This window comes from Zingiber officinale, chromosome 11B, assembly GCF_018446385.1.
Source record: "Zingiber officinale cultivar Zhangliang chromosome 11B, Zo_v1.1, whole genome shotgun sequence".
NCBI lineage: Eukaryota > Viridiplantae > Streptophyta > Magnoliopsida > Zingiberales > Zingiberaceae > Zingiber > Zingiber officinale.
Window position 1 is genome coordinate 88,245,225 of NC_056007.1, and position 17,164 is coordinate 88,262,388.

Below are 17,164 nucleotides of genomic sequence, written 5' to 3' on the forward strand. Positions count from 1 at the left end.
TGAGTTTGAACTTTATTTGAGCTTGATTATTGAGTTCTCGATTCAAGTTTGTTTAATTATTCGAAATTTTTATATTTTAAACTTGTTTGATTAGTTATTGAGCTTGATAATATAAATTTATTTGTTCATTTTAAAAGTTTTTTATTTATTTAGTAAATTGATAAGAGTTTTATTGATGAATATAGTTCATGAACATTGTTCAAAAATATTATTTACGAACATTATTCACGAATATTAACGAATATTGACTGAATCGCGATGTCCCCAAGGGCGGTATGTTGAGATGACTTCTATGTTGACCAAGTCATCAGAAGTCCTCTGATCAATGCTACCTGCAGCCAACGACAGGGTCGCCCCGGTCTCTGGTACCCCGATACTCGAGACAGATCCAACGAGTATATAAGTAACAGACTAAGACCTATAATAATGAAATAAATGTAGAGTGAGTACGGAGAATGTACCCTGGCCCAGGACGCGCCCTCGGGTGGATCGGTGAGCTGGTCAGGACGCTGCTCGAGTTGTCGTGACCTGGAAAAGCAGATGACTCCGAGCAAGATGAAGAGCTGGATCTGATGGCGCTTAGTCGAGCATGACTTGAATCCGGCTGGAAGACGACACGCAAGTCAGGACCTACCAGTGACACGTAAGCCGGGATATGACATCGGCACGCAGGCCGGGATATGACTTCAGCATACAGACCGAGATATAACAACAACACGAAGATTAGACACAAAGCACACGGTCCGGAATACAACTGCGGCTCGAAGGGCAGAACACAATGACGATGACACATAGATCAGGATTCAACCGTAGCTCAAAGGCCAAAACATAATAGCGATGCAAAGACTAAAACAAGACACATGGACCAAATGGCTGCGTAGGCCGGAACATAATGGAAGCGAAGTATGATCATATCAGAGTCAACAAGGCCTGCGGCGATAATTGACACAGGGCAGCAGCCACCTCCGGGATGGCTGTGAACCGCGCAGCGGCAACAACCGACTGTGGCGTGAAGACCACAACCATGGTGGGCAGCAACGACATCGTGAGGGCAACGTAACAAAGCTCATTGCAATGTTGTTTTGTATATCATTTTTAAACGAGCAACTTTTTGTCGATTACTTTCCATACATACATTGTCCTGAAAATTCAGATTAATTTTTTGTTTTTTCAGTGGATGGCGGACGGTGCATTACGCATGTGTGTTGGATTATATCGTCATGCAATTGCATCCATCCAAGTCTTGTGCGTAGTTACGTATGGATAGACGTGAACTCTCAAAGTTAGTTGATTATTGCGATAGACAAATGAAGGGAACTGGATAAAGTTATACAGCATATGGTGTGAGTGCAGTGAGTGGTCGTTTTAATGAGTGAGACATGGAGAGTTAGTGGATTGGCAAGCACTGAAGTGTTCGTCATCCTCGGAGTTGAATTGAATGGCTTGTAAGTACGTTTAAATATCTATTTAATCTATTAGAATTCAAAAATCAGAGTGGCGCAGCGGAAGCGTGGTGGGCCCATAACCCACAGGTCCGAGGATCGAAACCTCGCTCTGATAAGATTTTGTTAATTTTTATTTTCTCCGAATTTGAATTAAAAAAAAAGTATAAACCGGGTTCGGTTCGCGGGAGTGGACGGTGGACCTGATGCTAGCACGCGGCCCAGTCGTCCGAGGCCTAATATTATTAAATGCGGGAAAATGACCATTTAGAAATGCAGCAAAATTTACATAAAATGTTATTTATATTTTTTTCCATTTTTTAAACGAAAGCATTGAGATGGAATTAAATAGTTAAAATTTATGAATCTTCCATAAAATTTATTTGAAATTTTTTTGGCAGCTAGTGCTCATTATTTTTTATTAGAAATTGTTCAAAGCATTTATCGAAATGAGATTTATCATTTATGACGAACGATTCCACTAGAATCAACTCCTAAAAAGATAGATATAAAGGGATAAATCTCTTTACATCCAAATATATTCTCTTTTCAAATATGCTAAAGTTAAGTTAAATCTCTCGTGAAATATATCCAAATAATTTAGTTCAACTCGACCATTTTAAAACAACATTGCCAATGGATTCTTCTACCAGTTTTCTATTGCCATGAATTTCATTCAATAGAAAAATCATGAGATAATTAAATTAATAACTCGGCACTCGATCCCGATAATCATTAGTAGACGCTATATAGATAAAAAAATTTGATAAAAACGGTTAAGGTAATTTTAACATAGAAAAGTCTCAGGTCTTCTTACTCAATAATTTCTCTCAGATCTATCGACTCAACTTTCGGATCTCTTAACTCCTTAGTCTCTTATTTTTTTTAGGCCTCCCAGCTCCTTAACCTTTCAACTCTTGACTTTTAAGTTTCTCAACTCTCGACTCTTGGGATAATTTCTCTCTTGGTTTCTTGGTCTCTTGGCGACACAAGACGTAGGAACATTTCAAAAAAATAATAAATCATCGCATAATTTTAAGATTATTTAATCATCACATAAATTTTAGATTATTTCGAGAAAAAAAATAGCAACGTTAAAGTTCACGAATAGTCTCCTCGGGATGGTACGATGATTGAGATATAGAATATTATCACATAAAATCTTAGGATTAAAACTCGACACATCTAAATATACCTTCTTCTTGTTGGAAAAAATAATCTGTTGTCGGAAATTTTTTTTTGAGACTTAGCTGAATTTAAAATTATAGAATCTAAATTCAACTTATAATCGAGATGGCATGTGCGGATAATCTCAATCTGTCAGCAGGGGCTGATTTTTTCAACGTGCCGAAGAGCGGGTGATCAAACTCAGTCGTCAAGCGCGCAAATCTGCTGAGCAGTAGATCTGTATTTCCGAGCTGAGCAGTCAAGAGACAGGCAGGCTGATCGGACAGATTAGTAGTCCAACCAGAGTGACCGAACAATAAGGTCGGGCGATTAGAAAGGTCTGGCGAGAAGCAGGCGGGGGCGAGCTGACAAGCAAACAAGCCGGTTCGGGCGAAGCAATCAGGCCGAGAGCGAACAAACCAGTCTAAGCAGACATGTCGAGTGTCAGTCAAGCCGGTCGAAGTAGTCAGGTCGAAGCAGACAGGCCGGGAATAGCGGTAGGTCGAGTGCAGACTGGCCGATCGAGTGAAGCAGATAGCCGAGCGGGATGGTGCAAGTCGGGCGAACAGACAGGTCGACCAGGCGAAGCAGGCAGACAGGTCAGGCAAATAGAGAGGTCGACCGGATGGATGAAGAGACCGACCGAGGAAACTCACCGAGGCCTGCGACTAACACAGTTTCCTTGAAACAGATTCGCCCCACCTTCGCCACTGCTTCGAGATTTACTCGGGTCGTCTGCTTCCCAGGATACAACAGTTGACCATGATTCCACCCAACACTAGTGGTCACGACGAACTGAGAGGCACCCGAATGCTATCACGGACACTCTGCCGAGCAGGAGTTGCACGATAGAGAATGAGAGAATGAAGGTGGAGAAAAGCTTGTGTCGCTGTGTGTCTTCTGCCTGTGATCGAAGTCTCATTATATAGGAGCTCAGATCAATGACAGCGTTAATGTTTGATTAATGACCATTACTTGCCGAGCAGCGAAACGCCCACTGTTTCACTCATTATCGTTCGCCCGTTTTGATTCTGTATTAATCTCGACTTTAATGCATCAGTTACACAACAACAAAAAGGCTTATGTGACAAAATGTTAGTTTTTACCGGTCCGGCATTCGATGCACGCAGGTCATGCTCACATACGAGTCAACATGGTTCAGTGTAATCCAAACCCTAGATTTATACCCCTTATGCACCTTGGTCATGCTCACATACGAGTCAACATGGTTCAGTGTAATCCAAACCCTAGATTTATACCCCTTATGCACTCACACATGATAGAGAGTCTCTCTCCATGCATTTGTTCACATCCTCAATACATGTGAATCAATATAAACCAACTATCATGCCATTAAACTCTAAATGTGGAACTAAAATTTCATTCACAATGAAACCTCTTTCAACTTCCACCTCTTCTCCCTTCACTTTATTCAACACTTCTATATCTTCATCACCTATACTAATAACACTTCTATATCTTCATCACCTATACTAATAACTAATGTCCATCTATAATTTACCTCATTTATATTTATATGAGTTGAATCGCCCACACCTTTTGTTCCTCTAATCAGAATAAAAATCAAGAAATAACAGCCACAAAATTAATCAAATGACTATGCATGAACCAGATGCTTCGCCACTTTTCCCTATAAACAGCTAATTTGGCCCCATTACTGTAAAAATAAAACAAATTATATTCTTAAAATTTCGCTCTCTGATTTTCTTATCAGGAACCAATAGTCAAACAATATCCTATCCACAAATAATTACTCTCGCAGTGTCCGCCAGGATCATCGTTTCGTCACAATGCCTCCTTCCTATCTACTGTACCAAACTCACACACACGTGAGAGCCCGCTTTACGCACAACGTCTTTAAGCGGGACCCACATGACAATACAGATCCCTGCACTGCGGGGTAAAAGAGTGAGTATGGAAAAGATCATCCCCGTCTGACAGCTGCACAAAGCGAACCTCTTTCTTTTCTCTCCCCCTCAGGAGAACGGAACCTCTCGCCGCCACTTTCGAGGAAAGAAAAGAGCCAATGGAGGTCGCCTTCGCTTGATCCGCTTGTCCCAGGACCTCCGAGAAGCTTCGTGCCTCTCCGAAGTGCTCGGTCCGTGTAGGTTTTCAGATCGATCTGATCTTTGCTGCGGAGTTTGATGGCATCAGAGGATGTGGTGGGGAAGAGCACGGGGGAATCGGCGGTGACGACGATAGTGAATCTCGCGGAGGAGGCGAAGCTCGCGCGAGAGGGAGTCAAGGCTCCCAGTCACGCGATCCTGAGCATCTGCAAGTCCCTTGTGGCCGGTGGAGTAGCGGGAGGAGTGTGAGTTACTTTGGTCTCTTTTCACCAATATTGACTGACACTGATCTGTCTTTTTTTTTTCTTGAAATTATTGATGATTAGAGTTGCTTTCCTGTTTTTTTCTTCCAACTATTCATTGATCGTGTCTGGGTGCAAAGGTTGCTTTCTGGTTTCTTATGACCTATTGACTTGTAATCTTGGTTCTCTCGTTTTTTTTTGTTTCTTGCAAGTCTTACCCTTCCCAAAATGTCGTTGGTCACGTCGACATTTCAGCGGAATAATTATTGCAAGTCTGAAGCTCAACGATTATAACTTTTAACTCCTTATTACTTATCATATGGTATGTGTTCATACAGATTTGAATTTTATGCAGATTGGTAGTCTTTCATAAAATTCAGAATGAGTCATCATTCCGATTGACCTCTAACACATGATACCAGCCTGACTAACTAACCATACGAGGCTGACACACTGCACAATTCTAGCCCGTGAATTGGCATGTCATCCAATATGTAATGCCAAAGGCTTATGCGTAGACCTTGAGAGTTATAGCAAATGAGAGTAGAAATCCTTTGGCTCTGGTTTGTACTTTTGCCAGAAGCCCACCTCATCCTTGAGAGCTATAGTCCCTGCTCAGTTCGGCACAAATTTAATAATTTGAATTCAGTTTGGTCAGAACATTTCTACTAATCCATAATACATAGTGGCGCTGGGAGACTCTTGCAGTGTTTACTCATTTTAGATAGCCAGATGAGCCTTCACCCTGTATGATGGCAATTCATAGTCAACTAGAAATGAACATTTTGGGTTAGAGTCATCTTGGTTGGTGATTACTGCAAAAATTCTTTAGGCACAGAGGTTGCCAGTATAATACTCTAGTATAGATGGGAATGTGTGTTATTTACTACTGTGAATTTATTTTTCAATTCCCTAAAAGAATGATTACTAGCTGATCTTTCAGAGCCTTTTCTTAGCTATTAAATCTTATTCCATCCTCTAGGGCAAACAAACACTAAAAGTATAACCCCTAGTGCTTACTAATTCTGGTTTCTTCAGAATAAAAGTTAAAATTTCTCGTCTTTTGGATTTGTTTGTTCATATTTTGTTAGATTGGTACTCATTTTAATAATCAATCTAATGACCTATTCTAACTGATAAAATTTTGAAAGAGAAAATTAATAATAAATCTAACTACCTATTCTAAAGGATAATATCTCGAAGTGTTTTTTGAATATGTGTATTTGGGGATCCTATCATTTGATAGGAACCTGGGCCCTATCACATAAAAAATGTGGAGAAAAGAGGGATAGGATGATCACTTTGAGAGAATCAACCTCCAATAATGATCACTTCGAGAGAATCAACCTCCAACAATGATCACTTCGAGAGAACCAACCTCTAATAATCAAAATAATTGGATTAATTAATTGTATTGCTCTATTTCTTGTCTCTATAAACTCTGTTACTGAAAATTGTTAATTTTAGCATTTAGATTGGCAATTCAGTATCATTAGCAGATATGCAATTCTATGAAGATGAGTTGCTGAAGCGTATATTGGATCTTGAATACTACCAGTTCATACTTTGTATAAATTTTTAGATGGCTGGGACTAAAATTAATCCTCCTGAAATAAGGTGATCATGTATTTTCATAACAAGATTGCAAGTTTGCAACAAAATAAAATTTTGATTGGTTTGTTATGAGATTAGGGCATATACTTGGATACTTGTTTTAAGGCTCTCAACATAATGTAAAAGGTTTTGAGAAAGTCTTGCCATGGTTGGTCAATCACAAATTTCAGGTGCCGTCGTATAGCCACATATTCTTGCACTTGCTTAGGCACAGTATATGACATTTTTTTTTCGTATTGGAACTTTTGGAAAAACATCTTATTCTTATTTGTCTTAATTACTTTTCCTTCTTTTCTCTTTTTTTTTTCTCTAAAGAAGAGTGCCACTATTTTGACAAAAGTGTGCGTGATTGTGATTAAAGAGGATCCTTTGTCTATAAGACCATCTCCAACCCACATCATCAGATTTGGTATAATTTTCACACTAGAATGGTACAATTTTAACACCAAATATTATTTCAACTCCAATCCATCAACACCATATCACACCAAAAAAGAATATTCTTTAGAATATTCTATTATTCTTATTAATTTTTTTTATATGATAATTATTATATTTAAAATTAATACTTCTTAGAATATTATGTCAATGTAATGGGTAATGTATTTTATATTTATGCATATAAAAAAATTTAATATTTTATTGTATTATGTTTATGAAATTAGTGATAATTTATAAATGTAATTATAATTAAAATATATTAAATAAAATTAAAATAATAATTTTAATAAATTAAATATTTACAAATATACATAATAAAATTTAAATATGCTATTAAATACACTTAATTTAAATTTATAATAAATAATAATTACATTTAATTATACTATAAATAAAGATAAAGAAAATAATAATTATTAATTAATTACATTTGATTTTATAATAATATAATAAAATTTAAAAAAAATCTCTCCATCACCAAATATGGTGATGTGAATTTGGTGTTGCACTATTTACATCACCATATTTGCGATGAGATTTGGTGTATGGGTTAAAGCAATTTGGTGTTAAATTTACACTAAATTTGGTGTTTTGGTGATGGGTTGGAGATGCCCTAAGGAATTAGGTTTGTTTGTTCATGTTGCACTATTATTTTCATCTGTGTGAATCTAACTTATCTAACTTTAACTGAAGTTCTAGTTTGTTTTCTTCAAATGCGTTCTCATTATTTAAGAATGAAGTAAAAGAATTGAAAGGGATTTCTAAACATACGCTCAATGTTTTTGCAGATCAAGAACAGCTGTTGCTCCACTTGAGCGGCTAAAAATCCTATTGCAGGTGGCATTTTGTTTGGATTATCTATTATTTTTATTTCCTTCGTTTTTTTTTTGATTTTGTTCTTTTTTGGCAACTTTATATTTATGTGAAAAAACCTATCTTGTGTTTCTTTCTGAGACTCAGGTATCATTACCACAGTACACATTTTTTATACGACAGAATCAAAAAATATTTGTGCATCACTGCATTTTAGTGTTTTCTTTCATTATTTGCATGTCTTCTTTAGCAAAAATTTCTAAGGATGATGACCCTTCAAATCATCAAATATTGTTGAGAAAGCATGTTCATTGTCAGTCAATAAATTCCATAATAAAGTTGAATCCATCATAGTGAAGGAATTGTTGGATATCGTGGCCTGCTAGAAGGATGGTTGAATAGACGACCACCCCAAACGTTCGCTTTCCTACATATTCGTTAGTGCACAGCGAATATATAAAACTAATATGAATACAAAAGTTAAAGACAAGAAAGAAATGAAAACTCTAACACGTTTGTTTAACATGATTCAGAGATAAAGCTCCTACTCTACGGTTGTCCGTAAGGTGGACAATCCCTATCCATTGGTGGATTAGTCCTTGGTAAACTCCGACTAGCACAATCCTCCTTGTCGGTGGAGAAACTTCGTCACAAACTCGATCAAGACCTTGAATTGCACTGAGAACTTGGAGACTTTAATTAGGGGTTAACCATCTTTAATTTTGTCACCAAGGCATGCCACCCCAAACTTCATTATATAGAGTTTGGAAAAATCAGCAAACTGATTTTACTTATATCAATCGACTAGTCCTTGCACCAGTTGACTAGCCCTTACACCAGTCGACTGGTGCTGGCCAATGACTCTTTACCAGTCGATTGATGTCTCGGTCGTCGGGCATAGAAACATTCTGTGTCATATCCTAGTTGACTGGTCCAGTTGCCAATCGATTGGTAAAACCCTAAGCCTAGGGGTTCCCTTCCCGAGTACATTTCTCTCACACTCGAATCCAATATTCCGTCGGGAATCACCAACGGAATCCAATATTCCGTCGATGATTTACCGACGGAATAATGAATTCCGTCGGTGATTTACCGATGGAATATGGTTCAGTCGGTAAGCTCTGTTACACGCCGTTTGCCCTTTGTCGACAGGTAAGTTTTCTGTCGTTAATGTATACCGACGGAATTCATACATTCTGTCGGTAAATTCCGACTGATTATATTTTCCGTCGGTAAATTGAGCCCCGACCCAATTCTCCCCGATATCAAAAATTCCGTCGGTATTCCGTCGGAAAGCTCATTTATCGACGGAATGTCGACGGAATATTCAGTTGTTATTCGCGACTATTTTTGTAGTGAACGCAAACAATGACGAAAGCAGCACCAATGTCCTACGTCAGCGTTCGAAAGTCTATCCAACAATGAAGGTAGCTGCCGCCGTGAGGTAAGACGATGGAGGCGGTGTCGACGCCGGGAGGCAGCGCCACACACTTGGCAGCAGTCTCTGGAGGCACAAGGCCGGCTGCGAGGCTAGCGATCACAAGAGGTGGCCCGAGCGTGAGAGGGATAGGGAGGAGACGACGCTTGCAGTAGGAGAGATGGTGCGCGTGAGGTCCCTGTGGTGGCGACGCCGCCTTGCGAGAGAGCGAAGCCGAGAGAGAGAAAAGGAGGGGGTAGAGGTTGCGTCGAATTGTGGGTTGCGCGAGGAAGACGACGCCGAGTCCGTTCGGTGGCGGCGGCATGAGGAGGAGAAGATGACACGGATGCATGAGGTGGCGTCGGCTTGCGCAAGGCAGACGCGAAGGTGGCCCTCCTGTGCGTCCTCCTCCTGGCGGCGGACCAAAACTCCTTGTGTGAGGCGACGGAGAAAACCAGAAGGAGGAGATGGCGTCGAGGAGAAGGAAAGGAAAGGAGCAGCAACCGACACCGGTGAGAATCGGAGTGTGATGAAGAGTCATTCATGAAGCCCCTGGCGGCGGGGAGAAAACACGGACCCCTCGCACGCGTGAACAGTGCATTCCCTTTTTCTTCAAGCTCTAAATAGTGATTTGACCAAAATACCCCTCTCTTTCTCTCTAATTCCCCCTAGGTCCTCAGGACACATCGACATCATGTATATTGAACGAATATAAACATTCTCTTATCAAACATTCGGTCCATTTATAATCGTAAGCTTGAGTTTGGTTCATTGAGATGTTATCGAATTCTCAATTCAAGCTTGTTTGATTATTCTAAACTTTTGCATTTTAAACTTATTTGATTAGTTATTGAGTTTGATAATACAAATTTATTTGTTCATTTTAAAAGTTTCTTTATTTATTTAGCAAGTTGATAAGAGTTATTGATGAATATAATTCATGAACGTTGTTCACGAACATTAACGAGCTAAACACATATATGTTCAAGATTGTTCGTTTAGTTCAACAAGTTATTTAAGTTTATTTATTTAATTGATCTTATGTATTTTGAACGAATATAAACAAACTCTTACTAAACCTTCAGTCCATTTACAACCCTAGACTTGAATTTGTTTTGTTTAGATATTATCGCGTTCTCAATTCAAGCTTTTTTTATTGTTTGAAATGTTTATATTTTAAACTTATTTGATTAGTTATTGAGCTTGATAATATAAATTTATTTGTTCATTTTAAAAATTTCTTTATTTATTTAACAAGTTGATAAAAATCTTATTGATGAACATAGTTAACGAACGTTGTTCACGAATATTAACGAGATAAACATATATGTGTTGAAACTTTTTTGTTTAGTTAAACAAGTTATTCAAGGTTATTAATTTAATTGATATTATGTATATTGAACAAATATAAATAAATCCTTACCAAATTGAACACTAAACTTGTTGACAAACATAAATTAATGATCAAGCTTAATATATTTTAATCCAAACAATTAATTACTAATTAAGGACTCAGAAAATTCATAATAATTTCTATGAAGAGCTCTCATATTAGTTGTGCTCCTGCTGGACATATTAACAGATCAGCAGGACAATTTTCTATTAATTGTGAGACTTTTTTCATTGTTGAAGTTGGAGCTTATAGACTTGAACAATTTTTTTGCGTCTCCGAAGCGACGCAGAGGATGAGAAAGAGCTCTGTAGAAAGTATTTCTAAAACTGTTCTTCTGTTAGCTCAGGGCTGGAATTACCAGTACGCTTCTAATTAGGGACTATTCACTGGAAATCCTAACTAGAACGCAACATAACGTCAACTCTCGCACAAATCAAAACACATTACAGTAGGAATAAAAAACGCACACCACAAATATATTGACAGATTACCAGCAGCATCAACATAAAAAGATGGTCAAACTTTAACTTTTATAAAATGCAGGTGTTACCCAAAAAAAATGCAATGGTCCAATGAAAATATAAGCATATTACTCATCTGCAGTCCACTCACTGTGAGAATAAAGCCACGGCACGACATGAAAGCAACGACACGACATTACACAAGATAAACATAAATCTTCGCTCAGCAATTCCAAAAATCTGCAGATTCCAACCACACGCTAGGACGACACTCACATGATTCCAGATTGAACTTTCACATAGAAATACCGGCAGAACACAAATTTGGAAAATGCCGTCTCTGCAGGATCCTCCACGAGTAGAATAGGTTCTCTGTGATGATTGTAAAAGAATTTACTGCTGTTTGCAATCTGCAGGCCGATCACCTTGCTCGCCACCAACTCTCTGTACATCAAAGAACCATCATTATTAACCAAGAGAGGAATTGCGCAACGATTCATTAAAGGCACCATTCTGCCCTGACTATAATACAATTGAACAAATACGTCAGCACATGAAAAAACTCAAAAATAAAAAATAAACAGGAAAGATTTAGAAATGAAATATAATACCTTTTTTCTGGACTTGGCCTCCCCTTTATCCTCCTCATCTTCATCCTCATCTTCGTCATCCTCTTCCTCTTCATCATCTTCATCATCATCATCATCTTCATCTTCCTCCTCATCTTCATCCTCATCATTCTCTAGTTCTAGCTCATCATCATCTTGCACAGCCTCCCCTGTGAACCATGAAACAGCATGGGGAATTATCTTGTCTTTAATCGCAGACCTGCCAATCAACACACTCACTATCAGCCAGGCAAATGAACAAGTGAATGCGCAAAAATGACTGAATCCTAGAACAAGCATTTTAGAACAAGTAGAATGCGGATAACATGTATTTCCACAAATGTAGACAAGTACTGAACTGCAAGTTGACAACACAACTTACCCAATATCATAATCGACTTCCATCTGACTCTGCAATTCCTCAGCCTGCCCAAAGAATAATGATGAAATTAGTTTTAGTGTTACTCATTCAGTTCTTTATCACTTTCTTTTTCAAATGGAAGAAAGACTTACGGCTTCTTCATCAATATCTGCATCGTCTTCAGGTACTACTGGTGGATTAAAAAAGTTAAAGAAGCTCTCACAATTCTCAGTTTTAGTTATGGGCTTGGCATTCTTTGAACCCTTCTTTGGCTTCTTTTTCAGAATCTTCTGAGTCAAGCACTTCCCTGGAAACCATTCAATCTCAGTCCTGGAGCAAAACCCAAAAGTTTGTGAATATTTAGAACTATCATAAGGTAACTTTTAGCAAAATAAATGAAAAATACATTACCCAATTGCTTTCTCCAAGATTGGTTCATCTTCATCAATCATGTGGTACGTTTTTGTCAGAACAGTGTTCTTGAAAAAAGGGTTGGTTTCAAAGAAAAATTCAAGTTTAAAACCCTTGGGTTCATTAATTCTGCACCACTTTATATCCTTTAGATATTTGAGAGCTTCCTCATCACGCTCTTGAATCTGAATAGAATTTTTCAGTTGACATCATAGAGTAAATAATCAAGAAGACTGGAGAAGTGTAATTATACACCCTACATTACCTCCTCTGCTAGCACTTCATTTGTTTTCATAGCATTCAGCCAAAATCCAGGCACACCTTTTTCTGTGACAAGGAAATTTTTTACAAAAAAGTGCACAAAATACAGCATAACATTTGAAACATTAAATATACCAAAAATTACCTTCACTAGCCTTAGTTGCAGATTCATCTGCAATGCCTTCAACTTCAGCAATTCCATTTACAATCTCATACCTCTGGGTTCAGCCAAAATACCCAAGTTAAACAAAATGAATTATCAAACTAAATCTAAATAACAAGATTTTAGCACTCAGTGTAAGGTCAATGCAGAGTATCTTGCACTCCAAAGTCATTTATAGATCCAGTAATACAAAATTAGAGAGCATTAAGGGCCACTACAATTATACCTTAGTGTACAGTGGTTCATAAAGCTTCTGGTATTTAGCTTCAAGTGCAGCCCTTTCCTCAAAAAACTTAGCCTCAAGTTCATCGTGTTGGCTCTACAAAGTGAAAACATGAAAAGACACTCCATCAGAATATAAGAGCATAAAAACCTTGTTTTGTGAAGTGAGTGGAATTAGTAAATAGGCTAGGCTATGCGTGCAATCCTATTTTTTTTAATAAAAATTAGAGATTAGGCATTCATAATATTACAATTTACGCCTACATCAACATTTGTACAGTAATAAACAACAGAAAATGAGACAGTACAAATGAAATCCCCCTTCCAAATGTGGGGTGTATGCTATTATACAGTTCTCTCTTCAAGAAACAGAGTGCATCCAACTTCACCTCTTGATGGAATAAATTGCAAAATACTTGACATATGCAGTGATATGCTCATTCTTTCTGTATGTTATAAGTGACATTCAGCAAAATATAGCTAACTTTGGTCGTTTGATAGAAGATGTAAATCAGAGAAATTATAAAACAAAGTTGATGATAAAAATAAACTAATTTCGTTTAAAACAATAACCCAAGTAATGAACTAACAAATGATGATAAAAGATTGATGACTAAAACCTTCAAAATAAATGTTAGAAAAAAACATATAAAGAATTCAGCAACCGCACTCAATGGCACAGACCAAGATAACATGAACAAGTTCAGTCAAGTAGTTTACCATTAATGTTTTCAGTTAACATTTGCATGAGATACAGCATACTATCTTTGGTCTTATCCATTGTAGCTTCCAACTAACATTTGTCAGTTTATTTCAATATTGAATTGCATCAAATTGAAATAACAGGCAACTACAACTACTTTTCTGAGTTCATATACAGAATGGGAAATCTTAAACAAGAAGTCAATAAACAGCAGTAGCAACCAAAGTAGTAAAGACTACATAGATTAATTTTACAGAATATGGTTCTAAAAAAAAATCAACAATATTCATGGAGCCAATAACACAGGATATATGGAAAAGTAGGCTCGAAACTGTCAATCAATATCATTTGTAAAACTAACAATCCAAGCTATCAAGCACAGAAGTGATGTTTAATATTTTCGTCCAACTTAAGCGTCCTTCTAATTGTGCGTATCACAAAGGCAACTTGTGTATTAATTGATTGGAATGGAACACGCAAGGAATTTCTTTTGCAATTCTTCATAGTCAAACAGGCAAACCACGTATTGAATCCAAGTTCATACTGGAACAGGGTAATCAAAATAAAACATCTCCCTGAAGGCATCTTAATAGATCCTTAGTACATCAAAAAGTGGGGGGAAAACAGTCTCGGAAAGAGTAAATCAACCTGGATCTCCCTCAGCACCTCGACGCGCTTCCTAATTACTGGGCTTAGCGTTTCCATTACCCCGGTATGCTTCCCTGCCAGGCTCTGGAGCTTGTTCTGGGTTCCAAAAATCAGCAGAAAACACGTCAAACCGAAAACGAAAAAGACCTCAACCCCTCCTCTCCGATCCCCAAAATATTAAGAAAAGCATCGCACCTTCAGCGCATCGACCAGACCAGCTTTATCCTCCGCACTCAAAGCTGACAGAAGAAAACAAAGGCGAAAATCAAACATCAGGATAAGATATTTGCAACTCGATCGAATAAGAAGAAACAAAGATTAGTCAAAGAAGTATACCTGCGCGGAGATCGGACACGTCGAGGTTGTTCTGTTGCTTGTCGTTGCTCATCGTCGCACTCCGCCGCGGCCGCTATCCTCGAGACGAAAGGGTTCAGTAAAACCCTAGGGCGGAAGACAGCAGATACTTATATTGCTAATTTAGCAGTCGGTTAATCCAATATTCATTAATTTAGCAGTCGGTTAATCCAATATTCGTCATTTTATTAATCAATAATCGATGGTCTCTGCCAAATTTACAGGTGTCGTACATCCGAGCCGGGTACCAAAGAAGGACCAGTTTATTTTATTTTTAAAAGAATAAATTTAAAGCTGAAAAAAATATAAATATTGAAAATATTTAATGACCTTTTATTCTATTCTATTTTATAAACCTTCAAATAGAAAAGAGGAAATACAGAAACTTTTCACTGATCAAATAATTAGAAAAAAAAAAAAAAAAACCTATAACTTCCCTAATATTGGAGAACATGTTCAGTGCCATTCCTTATCCCTAGTTCAGAGAAATAATAACACCAATCCAATCGGGTGACAAGATCCAACAACAATCTAGTTTATGAGAACGATTGATCTTCTGATCTGTCATTGCTTTAATTGTTCCTATCCACAGCGAGCTAAGCAATTACTCTTCGCCATCCATTCTGTCCACACGAATTCGTATATCCCTATCTCTGTTTTTCAGAACAAAGAACAACAGATTGCTGGTGTCTCTGCGCGGTGGAGCTTACAAGAAGGCCGTTCCGGCGAGGCCGTGGTGCAATAGATTATGGGCGATGCTATCTCTAGCCTGCATGGCGCTCACTGATCGGAGGCCGTTCTCCGGCGCCATTTCGTCGTCCACCAGCTCGAACTCCAGATCCGCGTCCATCTTCTCCTTCCTCATCTCGCATATGTTGTGGAGCACGCAGCAAGCGCCGAGGAACACCGGCAAGTCCGTCAGCTTCACTTCCGTTCTCTTCTGCAGGCATCCCCACCTGCCCTTTAGCCTGGCGAAGGCCTGCTTCGCCACCCTGTGCAGGTCCCCAATCTTCTCATTGAAGGCGTGCTGCGCCCAAGTGAGGTTCTGTTGGGCGTATGGGACGAGCACCCAGTCGAGGAGAGGGAAGCTGGCTCCGCCGACGACCCATTGGTGGCTCAATTGACCACCGTGCGCACGCTGGTACAGCGCCGACTTCTTGAGCACCTGGTCGTCGGGCATGGAGCCGGGCCAGCCGATGCAGACGTCAGTGAAGACGCCGTCAGGGTCGACCACGCCTTGGATAGTGATGGTGTATGACGTCTTCTGGTTGCGCTCCGTATGGCGGCGATTGAAGTAGGCCGCAACGCCGACCTTGGGGGCGATGACGGGGATGTGGGTTGTGTACATCGCACCCACCACATTGGGAATTCCTGAAAGAGCCTCGAACCGCGCGGAGGAGACGGCGGCGGCGGCTGGGGCGGGCCAGAGGAGCGACCGCGGCATCAGTACGTTGCGGATGGCGGTGCAGACCTCGAGGACGAGCTTGTGGCAGGTGGAGATTCCGAGCCCGAAGCGACGGGAGACAAGCCGGAGGGGCTCGCCGGTGGCGAGCCGCCACACGCACACCGCAACGCGCTGCCTGACGGGGATGGCTGCGCGGAGCGCCGTGTCCTCTTTCGCAATGGCAGAGCCAAGCTCGTCGCAGAGGAAGTCGAAGGTGGCGCGGGACATCCGGAAAGCGCGCCGGAACTCCTCCTCGGGGAGATCCGGGTGGTTGTACCGGTCCCACCAGTCCCGGCTCCGGTCCTTCACCCAAAGGCGGCGTGGATGGGGCGGCGCCGACGGAGCAGGCATTGCCCGCGCAGGGGAATCATCCTCCTCCGTGAAGCCGTCCGCCTGGGGCGGCGGGGAGGAGGAGGCGGAGGACTTGAACGCGACGAACCGTGTCGGGAGAGGATCATCCACCCTGGGACGTTTCTTGGAATTGTGATCCATGGCGGGAAAGGGGGTCAAGGAAGTCTGAGGAGCGGGGGGAGAGGCGGCGATGTTGTCTTCGAAGAAGGAGTAGTAACAGGAGAAATCGTCTTCGTCGAAGGCGACGGAGGGGAAGAACGGAGTACTCTGGTAGGCGGTCATGACATGGAGGAGCGCTGGAGATTTGGCAATTTGGGGGTGTAGCATCGAATGCGCAGGGGAGGTTATTTATATGTTGCGGCGGGGAGTGCGAGAGGAGGCGCGTGCACGCGGTTGGATCGGTCTTTTCGGTCTCCTTCGAGGAAGGAAGGGAGAGACGCGATCAGGAGAAGGAACAATGTAGCGTAACCGCGGCTCACGCGGGTGAGTGGACCGGACCAAGAGGAACCGCATCCTGGCCGTCCGTTTGGAGGATGGGGACGGGGTTACGTCGGATTGGAT

General features: G+C 40.2%; 2 protein-coding genes, 1 long non-coding RNA gene and 1 other non-coding gene across 4 annotated transcripts; 2 read left to right on the forward strand and 2 right to left on the reverse strand.

Moving 5' to 3' along the window:
* The first annotated feature begins 1,488 nt into the window (after positions 1-1,488).
* Positions 1,489-1,560, forward strand: TRNAM-CAU. The gene has a single exon. It is a non-coding gene; the product is annotated as a tRNA-Met (tRNA).
* Positions 1,561-4,591: 3,031 nt separating this feature from the next.
* Positions 4,592-7,832, forward strand: LOC122034829. Its single transcript, XR_006126790.1, has 2 exons — positions 4,592-4,941; positions 7,782-7,832. It is a non-coding gene; the product is annotated as an uncharacterized LOC122034829 (long non-coding RNA).
* A 3,297-nt stretch (positions 7,833-11,129) lies between these two features.
* On the reverse strand, positions 11,130-14,957 carry LOC122033552 (nucleosome assembly protein 1;2-like). The gene is made up of 11 exons (XM_042592593.1): positions 14,791-14,957; positions 14,650-14,693; positions 14,455-14,550; positions 13,108-13,200; positions 12,864-12,936; positions 12,723-12,784; positions 12,458-12,642; positions 12,199-12,376; positions 12,068-12,111; positions 11,689-11,905; positions 11,130-11,521 (listed from the first exon to the last, which is right to left on the reverse strand). Exons 1-11 carry the CDS (start codon positions 14,840-14,842, stop codon positions 11,471-11,473), a joined length of 1,095 nt encoding a protein of 364 aa, XP_042448527.1. The 5' UTR covers positions 14,843-14,957; the 3' UTR covers positions 11,130-11,470.
* Positions 14,958-15,343: 386 nt separating this feature from the next.
* Positions 15,344-16,945, reverse strand: LOC122033551 (protein ALP1-like). The gene has a single exon (XM_042592591.1). The coding sequence runs from the start codon at positions 16,928-16,930 to the stop codon at positions 15,515-15,517; it is 1,416 nt and encodes a 471-aa protein (XP_042448525.1). The 5' UTR covers positions 16,931-16,945; the 3' UTR covers positions 15,344-15,514.
* Between the last annotated feature and the right edge of the window lie 219 nt (positions 16,946-17,164).

What these genes read in the sequence shown, in the direction of transcription:
- LOC122033552 (XM_042592593.1), bottom strand. Translation starts at nt 14,842, where the DNA reads ATGAGCAACGACAAGCAACAGAACAACCTCGACGTGTCCGATCTCCGC. An exon ending in CAGATATTGATGAAGAAGCC is followed by an intron (nt 12,112 to 12,198) that starts GTAAGTCTTTCT and finishes TTCTTTGGGCAG; the next exon opens with GCTGAGGAATTGCAGAGTCA. An exon ending in GAAGTCGATTATGATATTGG is followed by an intron (nt 11,906 to 12,067) that starts GTAAGTTGTGTT and finishes GTTGATTGGCAG; the next exon opens with GTCTGCGATTAAAGACAAGA.
- LOC122033551 (XM_042592591.1), bottom strand. Translation starts at nt 16,930, where the DNA reads ATGCTACACCCCCAAATTGCCAAATCTCCAGCGCTCCTCCATGTCATG.